Below are 17012 nucleotides of genomic sequence, written 5' to 3' on the forward strand. Positions count from 1 at the left end.
TTTCAAATGTCTGAAAACGCTTTCAATATTTTTAAAAGCATTTCCAAGCAATATTTTATTAACTTGAAGGATGATTGTTGGTTTAGAAACGAATTTTCTTATGTAATACTATTGTTCGTGAACTTCCATATTGTTTTTTTATTAACAAACCCCTAATATCATTGTATTAAAACAAATCTAGATTCGGTATATTGCCATATCGTTAAAAAATGAGTAATGTTGCTCTGGAGTTGCAAACATTTTTAGAGTGCGGAGAAGCCACCTCATCCGATCCACTTGGATCGTGCATCCTTAAGGGCAATGCACCAATGCGTAGCTATATGACATACACTGTTTATGACTATGTTTTTCTAACATCGAGTCTATCTTGTAGAGGTGTTCAAATTGGATCAGTGGATAGATTTCATTTTTTATCGGACTAATCATTAGCACAAACAGTTCGTGGGGGAAGACAAGATTGACAAGTTGAACTGCCATTTTTTAAGTGACAACATATCTTTCATCTATTAAGAATGAAACGACAACGATTTTCAATATAAATATTTTTTTCTACAGATAAATCAATTACAAATTATGCCGATTCATCGAAATTCCCACAGTTCTCTTAAAGATTTAAGCTTCATTACATGAATTTGTATTGTGTCTCCTATGGCTGGCAAGACCCTTGAGGTGATCCCGGCTGCAATCAAGCACATAAATTGTTTATTAAAAAATATATATAATTTTTTTTATGAAGATACTTTGCCAAAAATACAAAAATGATTTTGGTGTTCGAACCAAAATTTATTAGCTTACCACACATGCATGTACATCGTTACATCCACACAAGAGCTCCCCATTGAGATTGTCCAAAGCTTGAAACGATCCTCCCCCTTCACTCCTCTGCATCACAACCCAAGCACGTATAAATAAATAAAATTTCAAAAGTTACAGAAATTAAATTTGATTATTTTTAGTATACATTAAATCTGACTTTTCAGTGGTTATTAAGCAGGGGAAGAGAGGGCATGCCTTGTAAAAATCAACAGCAACAAAGTTAGCCCATCGGTTGGCAGCAGCACCATGACAAGTGTAAAGCATGTTAATCAGATCCCCAGAGTTATTTTCGCAACTTTCTAGCTTCAAGGGAATAGAAGCAAAATAATTCACCAAAACCAAAGATTTAGTTTTGTCATCAAGAGGTGATGATTCTCCTCTATTTGAACAACTTCCTTCCTTCATTCCATCATCCCCATCTGCAAAGTTTGGTGTTGTAAGGTAAGACATTCATTCATACATGCCCCTTTCAAAGGTAGCGGCATATCGACAATTGTGTGCTCAAATTATCAATAGTTTATCAATAATACTAGTAGGTAATGCCATATGATTGTCAATATGGATCCAGCTGCAGGCAATTTAGTAATAGACGGAAAATCATATGATAATGTTAAAAAAAAAGAAATGTAGTTGGGTTGTTGCCTCTTACATTGGTTTTCAACCATGTAGTTCCACTGGTAGGCGATTCCTTCGGATTGTTCCTTCGCACTTTTTGAAGTAAACACAAGTAGCCTTTGGTTATTGGCAACCATGTCACTAACTAGTGGCCAGTCCTGGCCATTTTTGGGCATGCTTGTCACCGGAAACCAATAGTTCTTCAACCCGGAAGCGTTGAAGACGTTTGTCAATCCATTTGGAGCTTCCACATAGTCCTCCAATATCAATGTCACAATTTCTGATGGGTTGGCTGATAAAAATGCTTCAACTTCCTTCAGTGTATCTATAGCTGGTTCCTATATATTTGGGAAGCAATGTTGAGGCAAAATACATTTTGTGTGCAAATTTCTTAATCTCAAAGAATATATATATACAAGAAGAAAATGAAGTTGGGCAGATGGTATTGCTTACAAATGCAGTAAAGTCATAGCATTGTCCATTAAAAGAATGGCACAACCACACATCGTCCTTAAAATCATACGTATCGAGCATCAAGGCTCGAACCCCATTCTGCAAAAGGTCAAGGATTAATTGAGAAATATGACTAAACCCTACATGTTAGCACTCTAAACAAGTCATCATGCACTCATCTTTCAAAACAACATAAGGGAGAAATTGCACTTTAACGAGTGCATGAGGACCTATTCCAGAATGCTAATAACAATTTCCGAACAAAATTGAAAAGGACAAAGGCATGCGTTTATATGATTGAAGGATGCCATACATTTAGTTGTTGAGTAACAGTATCTTCTTGATTGTTGAAGGTAACGCGAGGAATTCCAGTGTGAGATTGCTCTCCCTCAATTGCAAAGGCATTGTGGGTTGTCAAAAACGCATACTTGTTGAAAGGTAGAGAATTGTTCTGCGATAATAAAAAAAAAACACAACTAATCTTTTACCCCAAATTGACATAGATGAGTAAGCAAAGTCCTCCGCCAGTATTGGGCCTCAATAGGCCTACACAAACCATTCTCCTAAAGCCCAATCAAGGGCATAGAAAACTCTAAACTTCTGTTCACTGGTTGTGACAGCCGAAGAGGCCGGCAAACCAAAAGTCATGCTTAGATTCTACGAGTCGGATTTGGATCCTCTCCCGAGCTAATGGAGAGGATCATTCTGATCAAGCATTGTGGGTCGTTGGATTTTTATTCAATGGTTACAAACAGAGGATCCCTTTAAAGATATAATAATTATAGCCGTTGGATGAAAATCCAACGGCCCAAAATGCTTGATCAGGAGGATCCTCTCCATTGGCTCAGGAGAGGATCCAAATCCCACGGAGTCAATATGTCATTGTGGACCCCTCTCCCCCCCCCCCAATAATCTGCCCTTTTTCCTCTCCATGGTAAGTTCATGTAAAGTTGGAAACTTCACAACATATGCGCCTGTCCGTGTCTCTATGTATGTGTAAGAGAGAGAGGCGAAATATTGATGTTCAAGCTTTTTATCTCAAAATTTTCTCCATTTTTAGAATTTTAACTACTCGAGGGCATCGATTATACTCAATGGGGGTTCGAGTACTGCTGATGAGGCCTCAAGAACTGCTCAAGCGGTCTCGCGTGGTTTTATTTCTAAGATTTCTAAATCTTTAAAAAATGGACGACTCAAAATCTTGAATGTGTTACAAGAAACGTTAAGTTATCAAAATTTCTAGAGGGAGAGGGGTAGGTAGATCACGTACCAATAGCTTGAATTGATCTGTAATGGCTGATCTTATACATCTAGAGCCTGAGAAGCCTTGTGGGCAACATCCGCAGTAAAGCCCGGCCTCACAATCGGCATCCATCGAGCATTCGTCCAAAAGCTACACATTTGAAAGCAAAACAAATATCACTCCTTCTTTTCCCAGTCACAAAAAGTCATAATTTAGATACACAGACATGAAAAAAAAAGAGGCACGAACCTTGCACTGTCCGTTGGAGCAAGCTTTGGCGACGCTAAAAACCGCTGCGACAACAGTGACTAACAAAACTAAGTTCTGCCGAGTAAACCCTAACTTCTGCCGAGTCTTCATATTGCAACCCAAAAAAGATGAAGGGAAATTGTGGTTGTCCGGTTTTGACGACCAAACTTGGGTTTCTCAGTTTTGGCTGAGAAAACAAAGTCTGCAGAACTTATGAACGCAAACTAAACTGACGAGGAGCTCTTATGGTTACGGATATAAATGCTAAACCCAAACAAAACCAATCACATTCATTCACAACATGGATGGAGACGTAGAGGAAAAGGTTAAATCACTCGCACCGTAACGGAACTTTCATTAACCTTGGACCTTCACTGCCAAGTGGAAAAGATTGACTGGTGGCTAAGCACTGATGAGAAAGAAACAAGAAATAGAATTATTTATTTGAATGCTATTATGAATAATTAGGATAAGGAATAAAAAAAGCCCATGAGAGTATGTCCATCCGCATTGCCCATATTCCATATATGTTCAACTTATATATAGTATACAAATCCATTTCAATGTGACCGAGATATGGAGCGGACATTAACTATATGTCACTATACCCTTAGAGGAACACTTGAAAAAAAACTTTCTTCTAATTGTATAATAATATGTTGCATACCATCCCGTGTTCTTAGTACACTAAAAAATCTCTCCCATTTTAGAATAAGCTTTTTAGCCAAAATGGTCCCTGAGATTAGGATAACTCCTCCCTTTGGTCCCTAAGAATTGAAATCGATAAAACTAATTCATGAATTTGTCCACCATCAATTATTTTGGTCATTTTGTAAAAAATTTCCATTAAATAGGGGATAAAATGGTAAAAATACCTTCAATTTTTGTCAAATTATTTTGGCCTATTGTTTATTAAATTGAGAGTATTTTTGTGATTTTGATCCTTATTTAACAAAAACTTTCACAAAATGATTGATGGTGAACAAAATTAAGGATCACTTCTATCGATTTTAAATCTCATAACTTTGATCTTGTAGACCAAAGTCAGAGAGGTCTTTTGACTAATGTATTTAAGGGGTCAATTTATGATTTTCACGTTGTCCATGTAGTTTTGATTTATGCAATTTTTGCGTTTTAGTTTAATGATTGTTATAGTTTAAGAATAATGACTTTATCTTTATCAAAATTTCAACGAAATTAGTACTTTTAGGGAAGGGGAGTGTCTACATTGGTCTAAGAGAGAATAGCTGCCGACACTTGCATATAAAGTTCAAGCACTCAACTATAATTGGTACCCACCAATGTCGATTGACTTGTTAACACATAAAGTTAACGTTAAAGGAGCAATAGTTCATAACGTTTTCAACAAAAAAATTTAAGTTAGGTCAATCTCTATCACACAATGATTTTTCACAAAAAATTAAGCGTTAAGGAGTAAATGATTTTTCATTTTGAATTTATTACATGTGAATAAATTTTATCCCGTCTAATCTTATCATTTCAAATAGTTGGAAGGGACAAATTTCCCTAAGGAATAATTCTTTTTTTTATCTTCAAAATGGACAAAAGTTTTTCATTCCTTTCTTGAGGCTTGAATTTGAATACAATGAGATATCCAATCTAATTTCACCTATGCCCCGAAGAACCAAAAGGTTAAATATGTATGTGGAAAGAATTTGTGGAGCGACATTTAATTCGGGTGTTGTTTCATGGTCGTTGTTTCAATTTGTTTCAGGTGGAGCGACACAAAATTATGTTTATTGTTTCAATTTGGTTTATTTAATCTAATGGTTAGAAATAAAAAATAGAGTGTATGAGAGAGATTAAAAACGATGTGTGAAAATCAGCTCTCGTTAAAACTCTTCTATCTCTTTTTGTCACCAACATTGTTCTTTCGGTATGCGGAAAGATATTCAAGAGAAATAGAAAAGTAAATATTAGATTTAGAGATAAATTTGTATTTTTATTTCTTATTAGGTATAAAATTGAAAAGAAAAGTTGAGTATGAAAAGTTATTATGGACACAATTGAGTTTTCAATATTTAAAAGGATAATATTGTCCTAAAATAATGTAATTATTAATGTTAACAGTGCACAATAATTACAATTTTTCCTGTATTTTGTTTTCCCATCTCACGGGGGAAGACGGGGGAAAATGCACTCTCCATTCCTCATGGGTTTTGTTTTCCCATCTCATTTTCCGACATTAATTACAATTTTTCACGAGTCTGATTTTCAAATATAAAAAAAGGAAGTAGGCCACTCAATACTACCTTCTGGTAGTATTCATCTTTATTTGAAAGTTTTATGTTCGAATATCGTAGATGGTGAATTTGATACCAAATTAAGCTGCCCATTGTGTGGCTTAACCGAACTCTCACTCCTCCTAATGTAAAAATATCAATGTACCAAAAATAAAAAAATAAAAGTAATTTCTCATTCCCAATGCTTATTTTAATGTTACGTGATATACTATGTGTAGTGGTATTTCTCTCTCTATTTTTAAGTAAAAATTCTTAAGTTCGATCATAAATGGTTAGTTCGATAACAATTTGTTCACCCTACTCTTTAGTGTAAATATGTTGTTGCATTAAAAATAAAAAAATTCAAAGTTTTAATCTTAAAAAAAAAAACATATCCGTTACAAATAAAATAAACATATTCATGGTCTCACATGGGCCGATCCTAAACAACAAATTGTTTTTTTTTTCTATGATCCAACAAGCCCAAACAGTTTGGCATGTACTTCCCAATATCATTTGTCGTAATATTTTTCATTTTTCATTTTTGCCAACGATTCTTTTGCTTGAAGTTCATTGCCTGCGTGTTAAAATGACTTCTGCATAATTGAAATAACTACATTCTCACTCTTCTGATTTGAGACAATTTGTAAATGGGGCATGAGGTTTTAATTTTTTTTCATATTGCACCATGAAGTTTAAAATTTTTCCCAATTTACACTTTTTGTCTTTTTGAGCATCTAATCATCCATTAAATTAAGACTAGTTTATTTTATTTTATTTTTTTGTCAAAATGTGCAAATGTGTCTTACATGTTAGACTTTACAAAGGTCTCAAGCTTACCAAATCATCAATTCAATAAATAAGCACACAATCAATCAAACTGAGGACACAAATTAAAACAATTTTCATCTGTGATACATGAGAAAATTAAAATTTCGTGACCTATTTGGAAAATCACACCAAACTTAAAATGGTGTACGATGAAGTTAGCTCTTGAAATATATATTTTGCTTATGTACTGAATTATCACTAAATAAAAAATAAAAAAAACAAACAAACGATTGATTGTTTTATTACGATGTTTTTCAAGTATCAAAATGACAGGCTCATCATTAAATTATTATTTATACAAAATGGGGAAACATGAATGACTGCTGTGGAATTTCACAAAGGGGTATGAATTCACACGTCACTTTTTATTTTTCACATACCCTTTATTAATTTATCACATACCCTTTATTAATTTATGTCATTTGATATTCTTCAATTTATTCGATCTGACAACCGAAAATTAAGATGATGTATGAAAAGTAAAAAGTGATGTGTGGATAGCACACTCCCTTCACAAAACATGATAAAAAAAAAACTGGCCCAAAGCAAAATAGTATAAACTGACATGAACAAGTTGCTATAAAACTCTTAAAAAATAAAACCCCCTGCGCTCGCAAGTAAACCTTCATGAACATGTCCGATATCATTTTTCTTGAGAGAAGAAGTGGTTGATGGTAGGCATAATCTCCGGTGGCCGTGTGCGGAGGAACTTCCGGAGGCCGTGCTCGGCGTACTTCTCTCCCTCTTCTTCGTTTTCAAGCACCGCCATTCGACGGTGAGCTTTGTTGATTCTGCAAATAAATTAACTAATTAACACGTTTATATACTTAGACCTTTAAATTATATGTATATATATATATCTATGTATGTATATGTATATTAATTTGTACCTGACTTCAGGGTTGAGGAACATGTTCCTTGTAAGCTGAAATGCGCACAAGCTTGTCACAAATGTCATCGCAGCCATTAACGGGTACACCTAAAGATATGTCAAATAAAAATTGGGATTAATTATTTGCTTAATTGGATTGTTTTGTTGAGAAAACTAATGGACCTTCAGAAAATATTTTCGTGCTATCGTTTTCTTCCCATCAACAGACAAAAACGAAGAGATTTGAAAAAAAAAGTAACCAATTTAATTTGAAAACTTTATAACCAAATTAATTTGAAAACTTTATTCTCAACTATTTGCGAGGAAGAGATCTGAACTCAAAATCAAGGGTGGGACATATGTCGTCGCAATCAACTAACCTAACTGCTATCGAAAAAGTAACCAAATTAATAAAAGCCAAAGCTTGCTCACCTCAGGCCTAACCCAACGCCCCATCTGAAATCCAGAAATTCTCCTTCTCTTAGTGCTCTGATTTTCTCTAACAAGATTTGTGAGAGGAAAGTAATTTGCTTTGCTTTCTTTCTGCTCCTTGCTTTTTACTGTTGCGTTTGGATTTCTATGGGCCAAGTATATATAGTGTTACGTGGATTGGTAAATATGGAAGAATGGAAAATTATGAGCTACTTACTGTGGGCAGCAATAAACTTTTGACCACCCAAAACCAGCGGCTTAGCCTGTGGATTTTCTTAAACGACCCAATAGGAAATAACATTTTGCATTCAGGGTTGACAATTTTAGACTTTGACCTTATCGCTAGAATGTTCCATGGCGTCAAAGCAATTTAACATATTCAAAATATGAAATAGACAAGCAAGTGATCATTTACTACAATGATAGAAAAGTATTAAGTTTTTGTATGACGACGTGAGTTCAAATATTATTTGATGACTAATCTAACAAATTATATCGCTTGACAAAAAAAAAAAAAAAAAAAGAAATAGACGAAAGTGGCCCTTAACTACAATGGTGAAAAGATGTTAAGTTATTGCATGATAGCGTGGGTTCAAACCCTATCGATGACTAATCTAACATCTAATCTAACAAAATCTATCATTTGACCAAAAAAAGAAAAGAAAAAAAGAAATAGACTCCTTATGAATACTAGAATGGTTTGGTTAGATAAAATGGGTCTTGATTCTTTCTAACCATTTTGTGTTAGCTTAGAGATTAAAGCTATTACTGAAGTCTGACGACTAGATTAAGGCTATTATTGAAGTCTGACGACCAAACTTTATGTGTAGTTTGACTCGCCTAATTCATTATCTCTCTCTTGTTTTTTACATGCACATATAACAACAAGAACACCTCTATCGTGCTTCTAATTAAAACGTTGATAAGGAGAAGTGTTCTTCTTGTTTCTTAAAAAATCAATGAAAATTACTTCTGTTATTTGCAATTACTTTTTAAGTTATTTTGTCGAACCCCTTGATAAACACATTTGGTTGAAACTTTGCCGCTTTTGTTTGAGTTTATAAATTAGCAATGCAGCTTTATGACCCCATGCAATAAATTTTACACTTTTACACATAAAAACCAGTTGCCCCATGCAATAAATATTACGCTTTTAACATAAAAACCAGTTGATGTTTACGCATTCGACCTTTCGAAGAACTAATTCTCAATGGTTAATTAGCTATCAATCCTTTTCCAAGCCAACTCAAGCCTTTAAATTGCAAGCACTTGAGTTGAGTAGTCTTTATTTCTATTAGCAAGGGACTCTTATCCCTACTCAAGAGCAAGTGTACACATGCTAAAACTATTATTAGGTTGCCATGCAGAAATAACTTGTTTTGTGGAATAATTATATAAAAATAAAACAATTACAACACTTTTGGCAAGCTAAATTTCTTTTTCTTTTATAAAAGATGATACTAGAGAAAGGGGAAAATCGACCATAAGATTTCACATTCGGGGTTAATAGTTAATACTTTTAATCAAGAGTCAAGCTAGAACTTGGGTTGTATAGCTTCTATTATTTTTAATCACTTGAGCTACAAACCTAATCATCAACTACAACGGAGGACCGTTGAGATGTTGTGTTCACTGCAAATATATTTCAAATGCCTAGCTAGCAAGGTATTATTAGCAGTTAATTTACGACATGGAAAGCTCAACAGAAGTATTCAGATGAGAAGGACTAAGAGATCAGAATTGAACATGCAATTATAACTTTTAAGTATGCAACAACCATTAGGTAATCCATCTGTTTACAAAGCTAACGAAATTTTCCTTTGCACGATCTCTATCTTTCTTAAATACACACACTTCCATTGGCTACTAAAAAGCTCCTGCTCATTGCTTAAGCTTACGATCCAAACTCTATCACCGGGAAGTTAAAGATTAGGGTTTCGGACCGGGGAGATGAGAACTTTGGTATCAGTTCTCTTCTTTCTTGCTATCTTTTCATGTGCTGGTAAAACTCTTAATTCCTTTATACTACTACGCATTGGATTGAAGAAAGAAAAATAATCACTTATCTGATGTTTTCTGATTTGATGCAGCTGCATATGATCCGTTGGATCCGAATGGAAACATAACTGTAAAATGGGATATCATGTCTTGGACAACAGATGGTTATGTGGTGAGTATCACTTTTTTCCTGTAGTAAACTTGATTTCTGACGTACTCCATATACGTTACTCGATGACGTTAGTTGTACGAATTTCACCTTCATCATCATTTATCTAAGAAGATTGTTCTAAAAAGACTTAGAGGGTACATACCAAATGTACGAATGATCGATTCTGCCTCTATTGAATGAACTGTATGTTTCAGGCGGCTGTTACTGTGAACAACTTCCAAATGTACCGGCACATCATGAGCCCGGGGTGGACATTAGGGTGGACATGGGCCAGAAGAGAAGTGATATGGGCGGCGGTGGGAGCTGAAGCCACGGAGCAAGGTGACTGCTCCCGGTTCAAAGGGAACGTACCTCATTGTTGCAAGAAAACCCCCACCTTTGTGGACTTGCTTCCTGGTGTTCCTTACAATCAGCAATTCACAAATTGCTGCAAGGGTGGCGTGTTGTCCGCGTGGGGCCAAGACCCCTCGACCGCTGTCTCATCCTTCCAGCTTAGTGTTGGATCAGCCGGCACTACAAACCGTACAGTGAGACTTCCTAGGAACTTCACTCTGCTAGGCCCTGGAACAGGGTACACTTGTGGCAGGGCAAGGATTGTGCCTCCCACAATTTTTTTGACACCTGCCGGACGCCGCAGGACTCAAGCTTTGAGTAAGTTCCTCCATGTCACATGATTCAATTTATTTCGAACATTTTTAGATTATTGGTTCGTTTTGATTAGCATGTGACATGTCAAATGCGTAACGGTTATCCGATTTTGTGCAGTGACATGGAACGTGACCTGCTCATATTCACAACTTCGGGCCAGAAAATACCCAAGCTGTTGTGTCTCTCTCTCGTCCTTTTACAATTCCACAATCGTTCATTGCCCTTCTTGCTCTTGTGGTTGCCAGGACAAGAGAAATTGCGTCCAGTAAGTCCTCGACCAAGTGACGATATATTGCACAATCTGTGCAAACATATATAAATAAATCACATGGTCATAATTTTGGTTGTGTTGCAGAAGTGATTCCAAAATGCTTAGCGTGGTTGAAGATGACACTAAGCGGAAAGCCAATGCACAGCCGCTACTGCAGTGCACACGGCACATGTGTCCGGTGAGAGTTCACTGGCATGTGATGCTGAATTACAAGGAGTATTGGCGCGTGAAGGTGTCGATTACAAACTTCAACTATCGGATGAACTACACGCATTGGACTCTGGTTATGCAGCATCCTAATTTCAACAATGTCACACAAGTTTTCAGCTTTGATTACAAGCCTCTTATTGCTTACAGCTCCATAAGTGAGTTCAAATCGATTTCCTCTTCCACGTTATATTCTCGTAGTCACATATAGGCTAACATAGCTGCTACGTTATGTGCAGATGACACTGGAATGTTTTATGGATTGAAATTCTTCAATGACCGATTAGTGCAAGCCGGGGAATTTGGGTTCGTTCAGTCGGAGATGCTGCTTCAAAAGGACAAGAACACCTTCACTTTGAGGGAGGGGTGGGCATTTCCTCGCAAAGTCTACTTCAATGGCGATGAGTGCCAGTTGCCTCCACCTGACGTCTACCCGTTTCTTCCCAATTCTGCCCAGAAAATTCTACTTTCCTTCTCAGCTTTGATTTCGTCGTTCTTTTTCTTGTTTATAGCTATCTGATGATTTGGTTCCGTAGCTTCCACAATCGTGATCGACGCCCTAAAATTTTTAAGCTAAGGTATGAAGGATATTTTGCACAGAGAATTGGAGCACAGGTACTTCAAGTATTCTTTGAAGAAGCAAACTTAACTTATTTGTATGTATCTTGTGAAGAGAGACTGGACGAGTCTGGTATATGAATTTCTCTGTTCATATAAATAAGTACGTGATTGGCAAATGAAATCTTTAATTTAATGCAGAACTGCCACAATTTGATTGAACAACGCGATCATTTGATATATTACGTAAACAGTAAGAACAGATAAAACTCTGATCAGATTTTATTGCTCGTTTCGGATTTACCATCATGACTACATAATCTGGTAACTCTACAAGCAAGAGGGTCTGGCGATATGAACATTCATACAACACAAGCCAGAAGCAACCTACCCTTTACAGTAATACAAAAAATGAACATCAGCAGCACATTTGACTCCATCTAATTTCATGCCGGGAACACTGATCATAATGCATCAGAACATCGAGTGGCTTCCATATATTCCTATCTAAACTATACCCTTTGAAAATCATTGATCGGAACATTTTCGAGCTTAGATTAAGCATAAGCATACATGACTGCAATGGTCGATAGACAAGTCATGATTAGAGTGAGCAGAGAGACATACTGCCGGAAACCAGAATTTGGCAACCATGGATAGGCATCTGGAGGTGGCATCACACAGTTATCACCATTGAAATAGACCCTTCGAGGGAACGCCCAACCCTTATCAAATGTGAAAGTTGCTTCATCCTTTCGGAAAAGCAGCTCTGACTGTACATTACCAAGAGGCCCAGCTTGCATCAGAATATCATTGTAGAACTTAATTCCCCATAACATGCCAGTATCATCTGTTTGAAAGAAAGCCAGATCAGAGATTCGCAACTTTCAATGTTAAAAAGGAAGAATAACATATGCAGTTCTTTTAGAAAATCATGCAACACTTCAAGTTCGTCAAATTATGTGAGCCAAGAACTGAAGAACATATGAAAAGTAACAGAGGTCAGGATTAACATACTTATTGTCGCATAAGGAGTTATCGACTTGTAGTTGTAGCTGAAAATCTGGGTCAGATTGTCAAAGTTTGGGTGTTGGACAACCATGTTCCAATCGGAATAATTCATCCTGTAATTGAAGTTTGTAACTGTAACCTTCACTCGCCAGTATTGTTTGTAGTTCACCTTGACATGCCAGTGAACTCGGATTGGGCACATGTGCTTAGTGCATCTAACTAGAGGCGTGTAGCTGTTCTTGTTGGAGGCTGAGACAACTGAAGCCAAGTAGGGGGAATCTGGTCTGCAAATTCCCGGAGAATATAAATGTCTTAATGAAAAAGCTTAAGTTAAAAAGAAGTTAAAAGAAGCTGATTTCAGAAGAAAGCTCACTCTACACAGCTTCCTGGATGAGTTGCGTTTCTCTGGCAACCGCATGAGCATTTTGGGCAGGGCACTATAGTGTCATTGTAGAACGATGAGAGTGAGACACAACATGTAGGAGTTTTCTGAGCCAGTATTTGCGAATATGTGCACGTCACATTCCATGTCACTGTCACGAACAAGGGGTAAGAATGACTGACAAACTTATTAGCGCAAACATTTATGTTTAAAAAGATTCATAACACTTACTCATAGCTTGAGTGACTCTCCTTTTATCTGGACTGATAAATTTAGTTGGTTTGACGACTTTGGCACGAGCACAAGTATACCCAGGACCGGGTGTGTTCAGGGTGAAGTTTTTAGGCAGTCTGACGGTCTTGTTTGTGGTTCCTGCTTGACCAACGCTTATTTGAAAAGAACCTACAGCCTTTTCTGGATCTTGCACCCATGAACTAAGTACCCCTCCTTTGCAACAATTTGTGTATTGTTGATTGTAAGGAGTTCCTGGCAATAGATCAACAACTGTAGGATTCTTCTTACAGCAATGGGGGAGTGTTGTTTTGAATCTTGAACAATCCCCTTGCTCTGTGGCTTGTCCTCCCACCATGTTCCATATAACCTCCTTCTTTGCCCATGTCCACCCTAGCGACCATCCTGGTGCCTGAATGTGCCGATACTTTTGGAAGTTAAAAAGTGTAACAGCAGCCTGCGCATTCAAAGAGAACACTAATTAGATATTCACTCAACTCTACTATGCTTCGGGGAAAGGTAAAACGAATCCATGTTTAATGTTGCTGTCAACAACTAATAGAGCTTTGTTTTACTAAACCAAAAGTGGAACGTCTATCTTTGAGTGCAGCTTGCGATTGAGTTTTTAATGTAGAGGGAACCAAATCCTAAACACTCATTCTAGTGACTAAGTTTCTTAGTTTCATTCCCGAATATCTCGAATAGGAATATGACATTGTGAATGAAAACAAGTACCAAAGAAGCACAATACCAGACTACGAAAAGTAACAGAACTAGAGTCACTATGTAGTTTGTGCAAGTAAAAATCCAAATGGAAGCATGACATAAAGATGATGTTCAGTGTTTGGCAACTGATCGATGCTTGAAGAACTTCGACAATCAGCTCATGTTATTACTCGGAAATCGTAATCATGTTCCGGTATTAACTTAATTCATTGTATGTATATTTCTTCGAATGCAACCACTTTACGCATTCTGGGCAACTAGTGACAAAAGCAAACAGTTCTCAAATAATACTTACAACATAGCCATCAGCAGTCCAGCTTATGATATCCCATTTGATGGTGATATTTCCGTTCGGGTCGAGTGGATCATACGCTTCTGGCAATAAACAAACAAAACAATGAACAATGCGATGATTTGAATCAATCAAAAACTATGTCAAACAATAATTGTAGAGCCTTGTTTGCCACAATTTCGTCTGTTAAAATTCAAAAAGTTCGAATTCATTCCGAAACACAAGAACTTCATAACGAAATACAATTTTACCATGATAACCCATCTGCATCAACATCAGATAAAACCAAAACCAAGAAGATTAAAAGTTTCGAAACATTAAAAAATAAACAAAAATAAAACCTCATTCCCTCACTTGTAGAAGTGAAAACCCAAAAGCCAAAACCTCACAAACATTGAAGAAATAACACACGTTGGGCCAAGAAAATTAAAGATTCAAACTTTGAAGAAATTACAAATTACCAAGTAAAAAAGAGTAAAAAAGATTCAAACTTTGAAAATATTGATCGAGCCTGAGCATATATACCTGTTGCAATGAAGCTGGTGGTGCAAGAAAGCACAAAGACAAGAAAGGTGGCGAAACTGATGAATTGTGGGACTGATCGAATCATGGGCCGGAACAGAAACCCCATTTCTGGCAATTAGATTTTGTTCTGGTCGGAATGTTTGTGGTCTAATTTTTCTTGGGTGCCGCAAAGTTTCATACTTTTTTGTCAGAGGTGGTGGCACAGCCTTTGTCTGAACACAGAGAAAAACAGAGAAAAAGAGTGTGGAAAGAGAGAGTGGGGAGAACGCGGAAGCGTGTGCTCCTGCCCACTTTCCAAGTCTGCAAGTCAGTTAAATGTACTCATTTTCCTTTTCTTTTGTCAAATATAAATGTAGCCAATTTTTAATTAACTAATTTAATTAAAAGTCGAAAGTTTTCGGTTCGACTTTAAAGATAATGATTGTATTAAATAACGGTACCGAGGAATATATGTGTACTCTACAATAAAAATATTATAAGGAGGTTTTTTTAGTACTCCTCAGTCATCAGTGTCCAGTACACATTATAATTTTTTACGATTAGATTTTTTATTGTTGAATCGTTAGCTGCATATTTAATCCGCAGTTATCAGTGTATGTCATGCACAAGAGATAATAAAAATATCGTATTATAAAAGATGAGTTCTTCAAAGGAAATAAGTATTAATTTGTGGGTTGTTTTATGGTAAGATTGAATTTGTAAAATGGGTTAAAAAAGATTAATTGACTGTTTCAAAGTAAATAAATGCTTGACAGTTGTGATGATCACAAATCAAAATCAAGGGTTTGACAATTTGGCAGCTTCTGGACATTTAGTAGTTATCATGCCCGTTTGGAGCTTAATTTTTTATATTTCAATTTTTTTTAGTTGTTGTCATATTTCATATTTCAATTGGAAATAGATAATTAATTTCAATTTTTGGTCATTTAATGTTATGGTGTTGTGATATTTTTTTGCACTTGTAAGTGAGATATTTTAGATTTAACTCTTAAATATACTGAGTTTGAACTCTCCACTCTGAAGAAATGAGCCACTAAAAGACCATGGTGGTTACAGTGTAAAATAATATTTAGGCGCCCCAAGCCTGCATTTGTAGAAAAAGAAAAATTAACAGTTTTGTTGTTTTCTTTATGGTTGCAAAGCAAGGAGGGGTTTTTATTTTTTTTATTTTTTTTTAATAAAAGATATCAATTGAATTAAGATGGTGGGAGAGTGGGCTATGTCTTACACTAGGCTAATAATAATAACGTGGTTCAAATTCACTTTTTGTGAGAACCAAACCTAGGACTTCTCACTTACAAGTGAAGAGAAACACTATTATACCCTACTACTATGTGACAAGCAAAACGGAGAGTTTTAGGAATCGAGTTTAAAATATACTTTAATGTTATTTATAAAGCAATATAATAAACTATTATTTGCAAACCTTCATTTTTCTATCAAATGAGATTTTTTCGTACTTTTTTCTATATTTTTAAATTTTTAGTGCATTTTACCCTCCTCTCTACCTCTCACTTAGTTGTATGGTTTTGTACATTTCTCTCGGTTCTCTCTATTAATTTTAAAGGGACTTTCTTTCAAGTTTTGCCAAGATTACTTCATTTGCTTATGCTATGAGTTTAGAACTTTTTTTTTCCTTAATACACATGAAAGGCTCTCCCTCACAAATAATTCTGGTTCCGTCATTGTCCGCCCATAACATAAATATATAATTGATTTGTATTCTAGTAGTAGACCTTACTGAAATATTCATTTTTTTTTTTTGAACAAATGATATTATCTACACTAAGGGGGAGATGAAGGTTTTAGCCTCACAATGAGTTAGCAATAATGTGGTTCAAACTCGTCTTTAGTGAAAATCAAACATAAGACCTCTCACTTATAAGTAAAGAAAAATACTATTAAACCGTAATACTAAATGGCAATTCATGCATTCTTATTTTTTGGTTTAATGAAATGAAATATTTCGGTTGATAAGTTGGGAGGATAAAGTCAAGTCCAAAGATTTATAAAACCTTTTCCGCGGATACAGACCTAGACCTTGTCCTAATTTTCTTGCGTATAAAATGTGAATGGTATCGGTCAAACACGTGGATGACAATTTTTTTTTTTTTTTTGGAAACACGGGGATGCCAATTAGCGGTCTCTAAAATCCAGTTTTCAACATATATTTGTAAGTTAATGGCGTGACGTACGGTTCATTAGACGAGTGATTTTAAACGATTAAAAACATTTTTA

General features: G+C 35.9%; 4 protein-coding genes across 4 annotated transcripts; 1 reads left to right on the top strand and 3 right to left on the bottom strand.

The window, feature by feature from the left end:
- Nucleotides 1-575: 575 nt before the first annotated feature.
- Nucleotides 576-3569, bottom strand: LOC137708320 (PI-PLC X domain-containing protein At5g67130-like). The gene is made up of 8 exons (XM_068447375.1): nt 3377-3569; nt 3155-3277; nt 2198-2335; nt 1885-1983; nt 1466-1769; nt 1012-1235; nt 796-882; nt 576-679 (listed from the first exon to the last, which is right to left on the bottom strand). Exons 1-8 carry the CDS (start codon nt 3485-3487, stop codon nt 647-649), a joined length of 1119 nt encoding a protein of 372 aa, XP_068303476.1. The 5' UTR covers nt 3488-3569; the 3' UTR covers nt 576-646.
- A 3294-nt stretch (nt 3570-6863) lies between these two features.
- On the bottom strand, nt 6864-7882 carry LOC137749353 (uncharacterized). Its single transcript, XM_068489449.1, has 3 exons — nt 7754-7882; nt 7341-7429; nt 6864-7241 (listed from the first exon to the last, which is right to left on the bottom strand). The coding sequence occupies exons 1-3, from the start codon at nt 7775-7777 to the stop codon at nt 7094-7096; spliced, it is 261 nt and encodes an 86-aa protein (XP_068345550.1). The 5' UTR covers nt 7778-7882; the 3' UTR covers nt 6864-7093.
- A 1763-nt stretch (nt 7883-9645) lies between these two features.
- On the top strand, nt 9646-11734 carry LOC137708319 (COBRA-like protein 4). The gene is made up of 6 exons (XM_068447374.1): nt 9646-9755; nt 9844-9923; nt 10118-10574; nt 10689-10836; nt 10927-11207; nt 11289-11734. Exons 1-6 carry the CDS (start codon nt 9704-9706, stop codon nt 11567-11569), a joined length of 1299 nt encoding a protein of 432 aa, XP_068303475.1. The 5' UTR covers nt 9646-9703; the 3' UTR covers nt 11570-11734.
- A 115-nt stretch (nt 11735-11849) lies between these two features.
- LOC137708318 (COBRA-like protein 1) lies at nt 11850-15065 on the bottom strand. The gene is made up of 6 exons (XM_068447373.1): nt 14775-15065; nt 14253-14332; nt 13232-13688; nt 12992-13151; nt 12625-12902; nt 11850-12457 (listed from the first exon to the last, which is right to left on the bottom strand). Exons 1-6 carry the CDS (start codon nt 14878-14880, stop codon nt 12165-12167), a joined length of 1374 nt encoding a protein of 457 aa, XP_068303474.1. The 5' UTR covers nt 14881-15065; the 3' UTR covers nt 11850-12164.
- Nucleotides 15066-17012: the final 1947 nt, after the last annotated feature.

The sequence above is a fragment of the Pyrus communis genome, chromosome 11, assembly GCF_963583255.1.
Source record: "Pyrus communis chromosome 11, drPyrComm1.1, whole genome shotgun sequence".
NCBI classification, from domain to species: domain Eukaryota; kingdom Viridiplantae; phylum Streptophyta; class Magnoliopsida; order Rosales; family Rosaceae; genus Pyrus; species Pyrus communis.

Coding starts and splice junctions, on each gene's coding strand:
- LOC137708320 (XM_068447375.1), bottom strand. CDS start 3,487: ATGAAGACTCGGCAGAAGTTAGGGTTTACTCGGCAGAACTTAGTTTTG. Junction 1,984..2,197: donor CTGTTACTCAACAACTAAAT/GTATGGCATCCT, acceptor GACCTTTTGCAG/AATGGGGTTCGAGCCTTGAT. Junction 1,236..1,465: donor CTACATGGTTGAAAACCAAT/GTAAGAGGCAAC, acceptor CAAACTTTGCAG/ATGGGGATGATGGAATGAAG.
- LOC137749353 (XM_068489449.1), bottom strand. CDS start 7,777: ATGGGGCGTTGGGTTAGGCCTGAG. Junction 7,430..7,753: donor GGCGTTGGGTTAGGCCTGAG/GTGAGCAAGCTT, acceptor ACATATCTTTAG/GTGTACCCGTTAATGGCTGC. Junction 7,242..7,340: donor TTCCTCAACCCTGAAGTCAG/GTACAAATTAAT, acceptor ATTTATTTGCAG/AATCAACAAAGCTCACCGTC.
- LOC137708319 (XM_068447374.1), top strand. CDS start 9,704: ATGAGAACTTTGGTATCAGTTCTCTTCTTTCTTGCTATCTTTTCATGT. Junction 10,837..10,926: donor GACAAGAGAAATTGCGTCCA/GTAAGTCCTCGA, acceptor GTTGTGTTGCAG/AAGTGATTCCAAAATGCTTA. Junction 11,208..11,288: donor TATTGCTTACAGCTCCATAA/GTGAGTTCAAAT, acceptor CGTTATGTGCAG/ATGACACTGGAATGTTTTAT.
- LOC137708318 (XM_068447373.1), bottom strand. CDS start 14,880: ATGGGGTTTCTGTTCCGGCCCATGATTCGATCAGTCCCACAATTCATC. Junction 13,689..14,252: donor GGACTGCTGATGGCTATGTT/GTAAGTATTATT, acceptor TTGAATGCGCAG/GCTGCTGTTACACTTTTTAA. Junction 12,458..12,624: donor AACTCCTTATGCGACAATAA/GTATGTTAATCC, acceptor TCTTTCAAACAG/ATGATACTGGCATGTTATGG.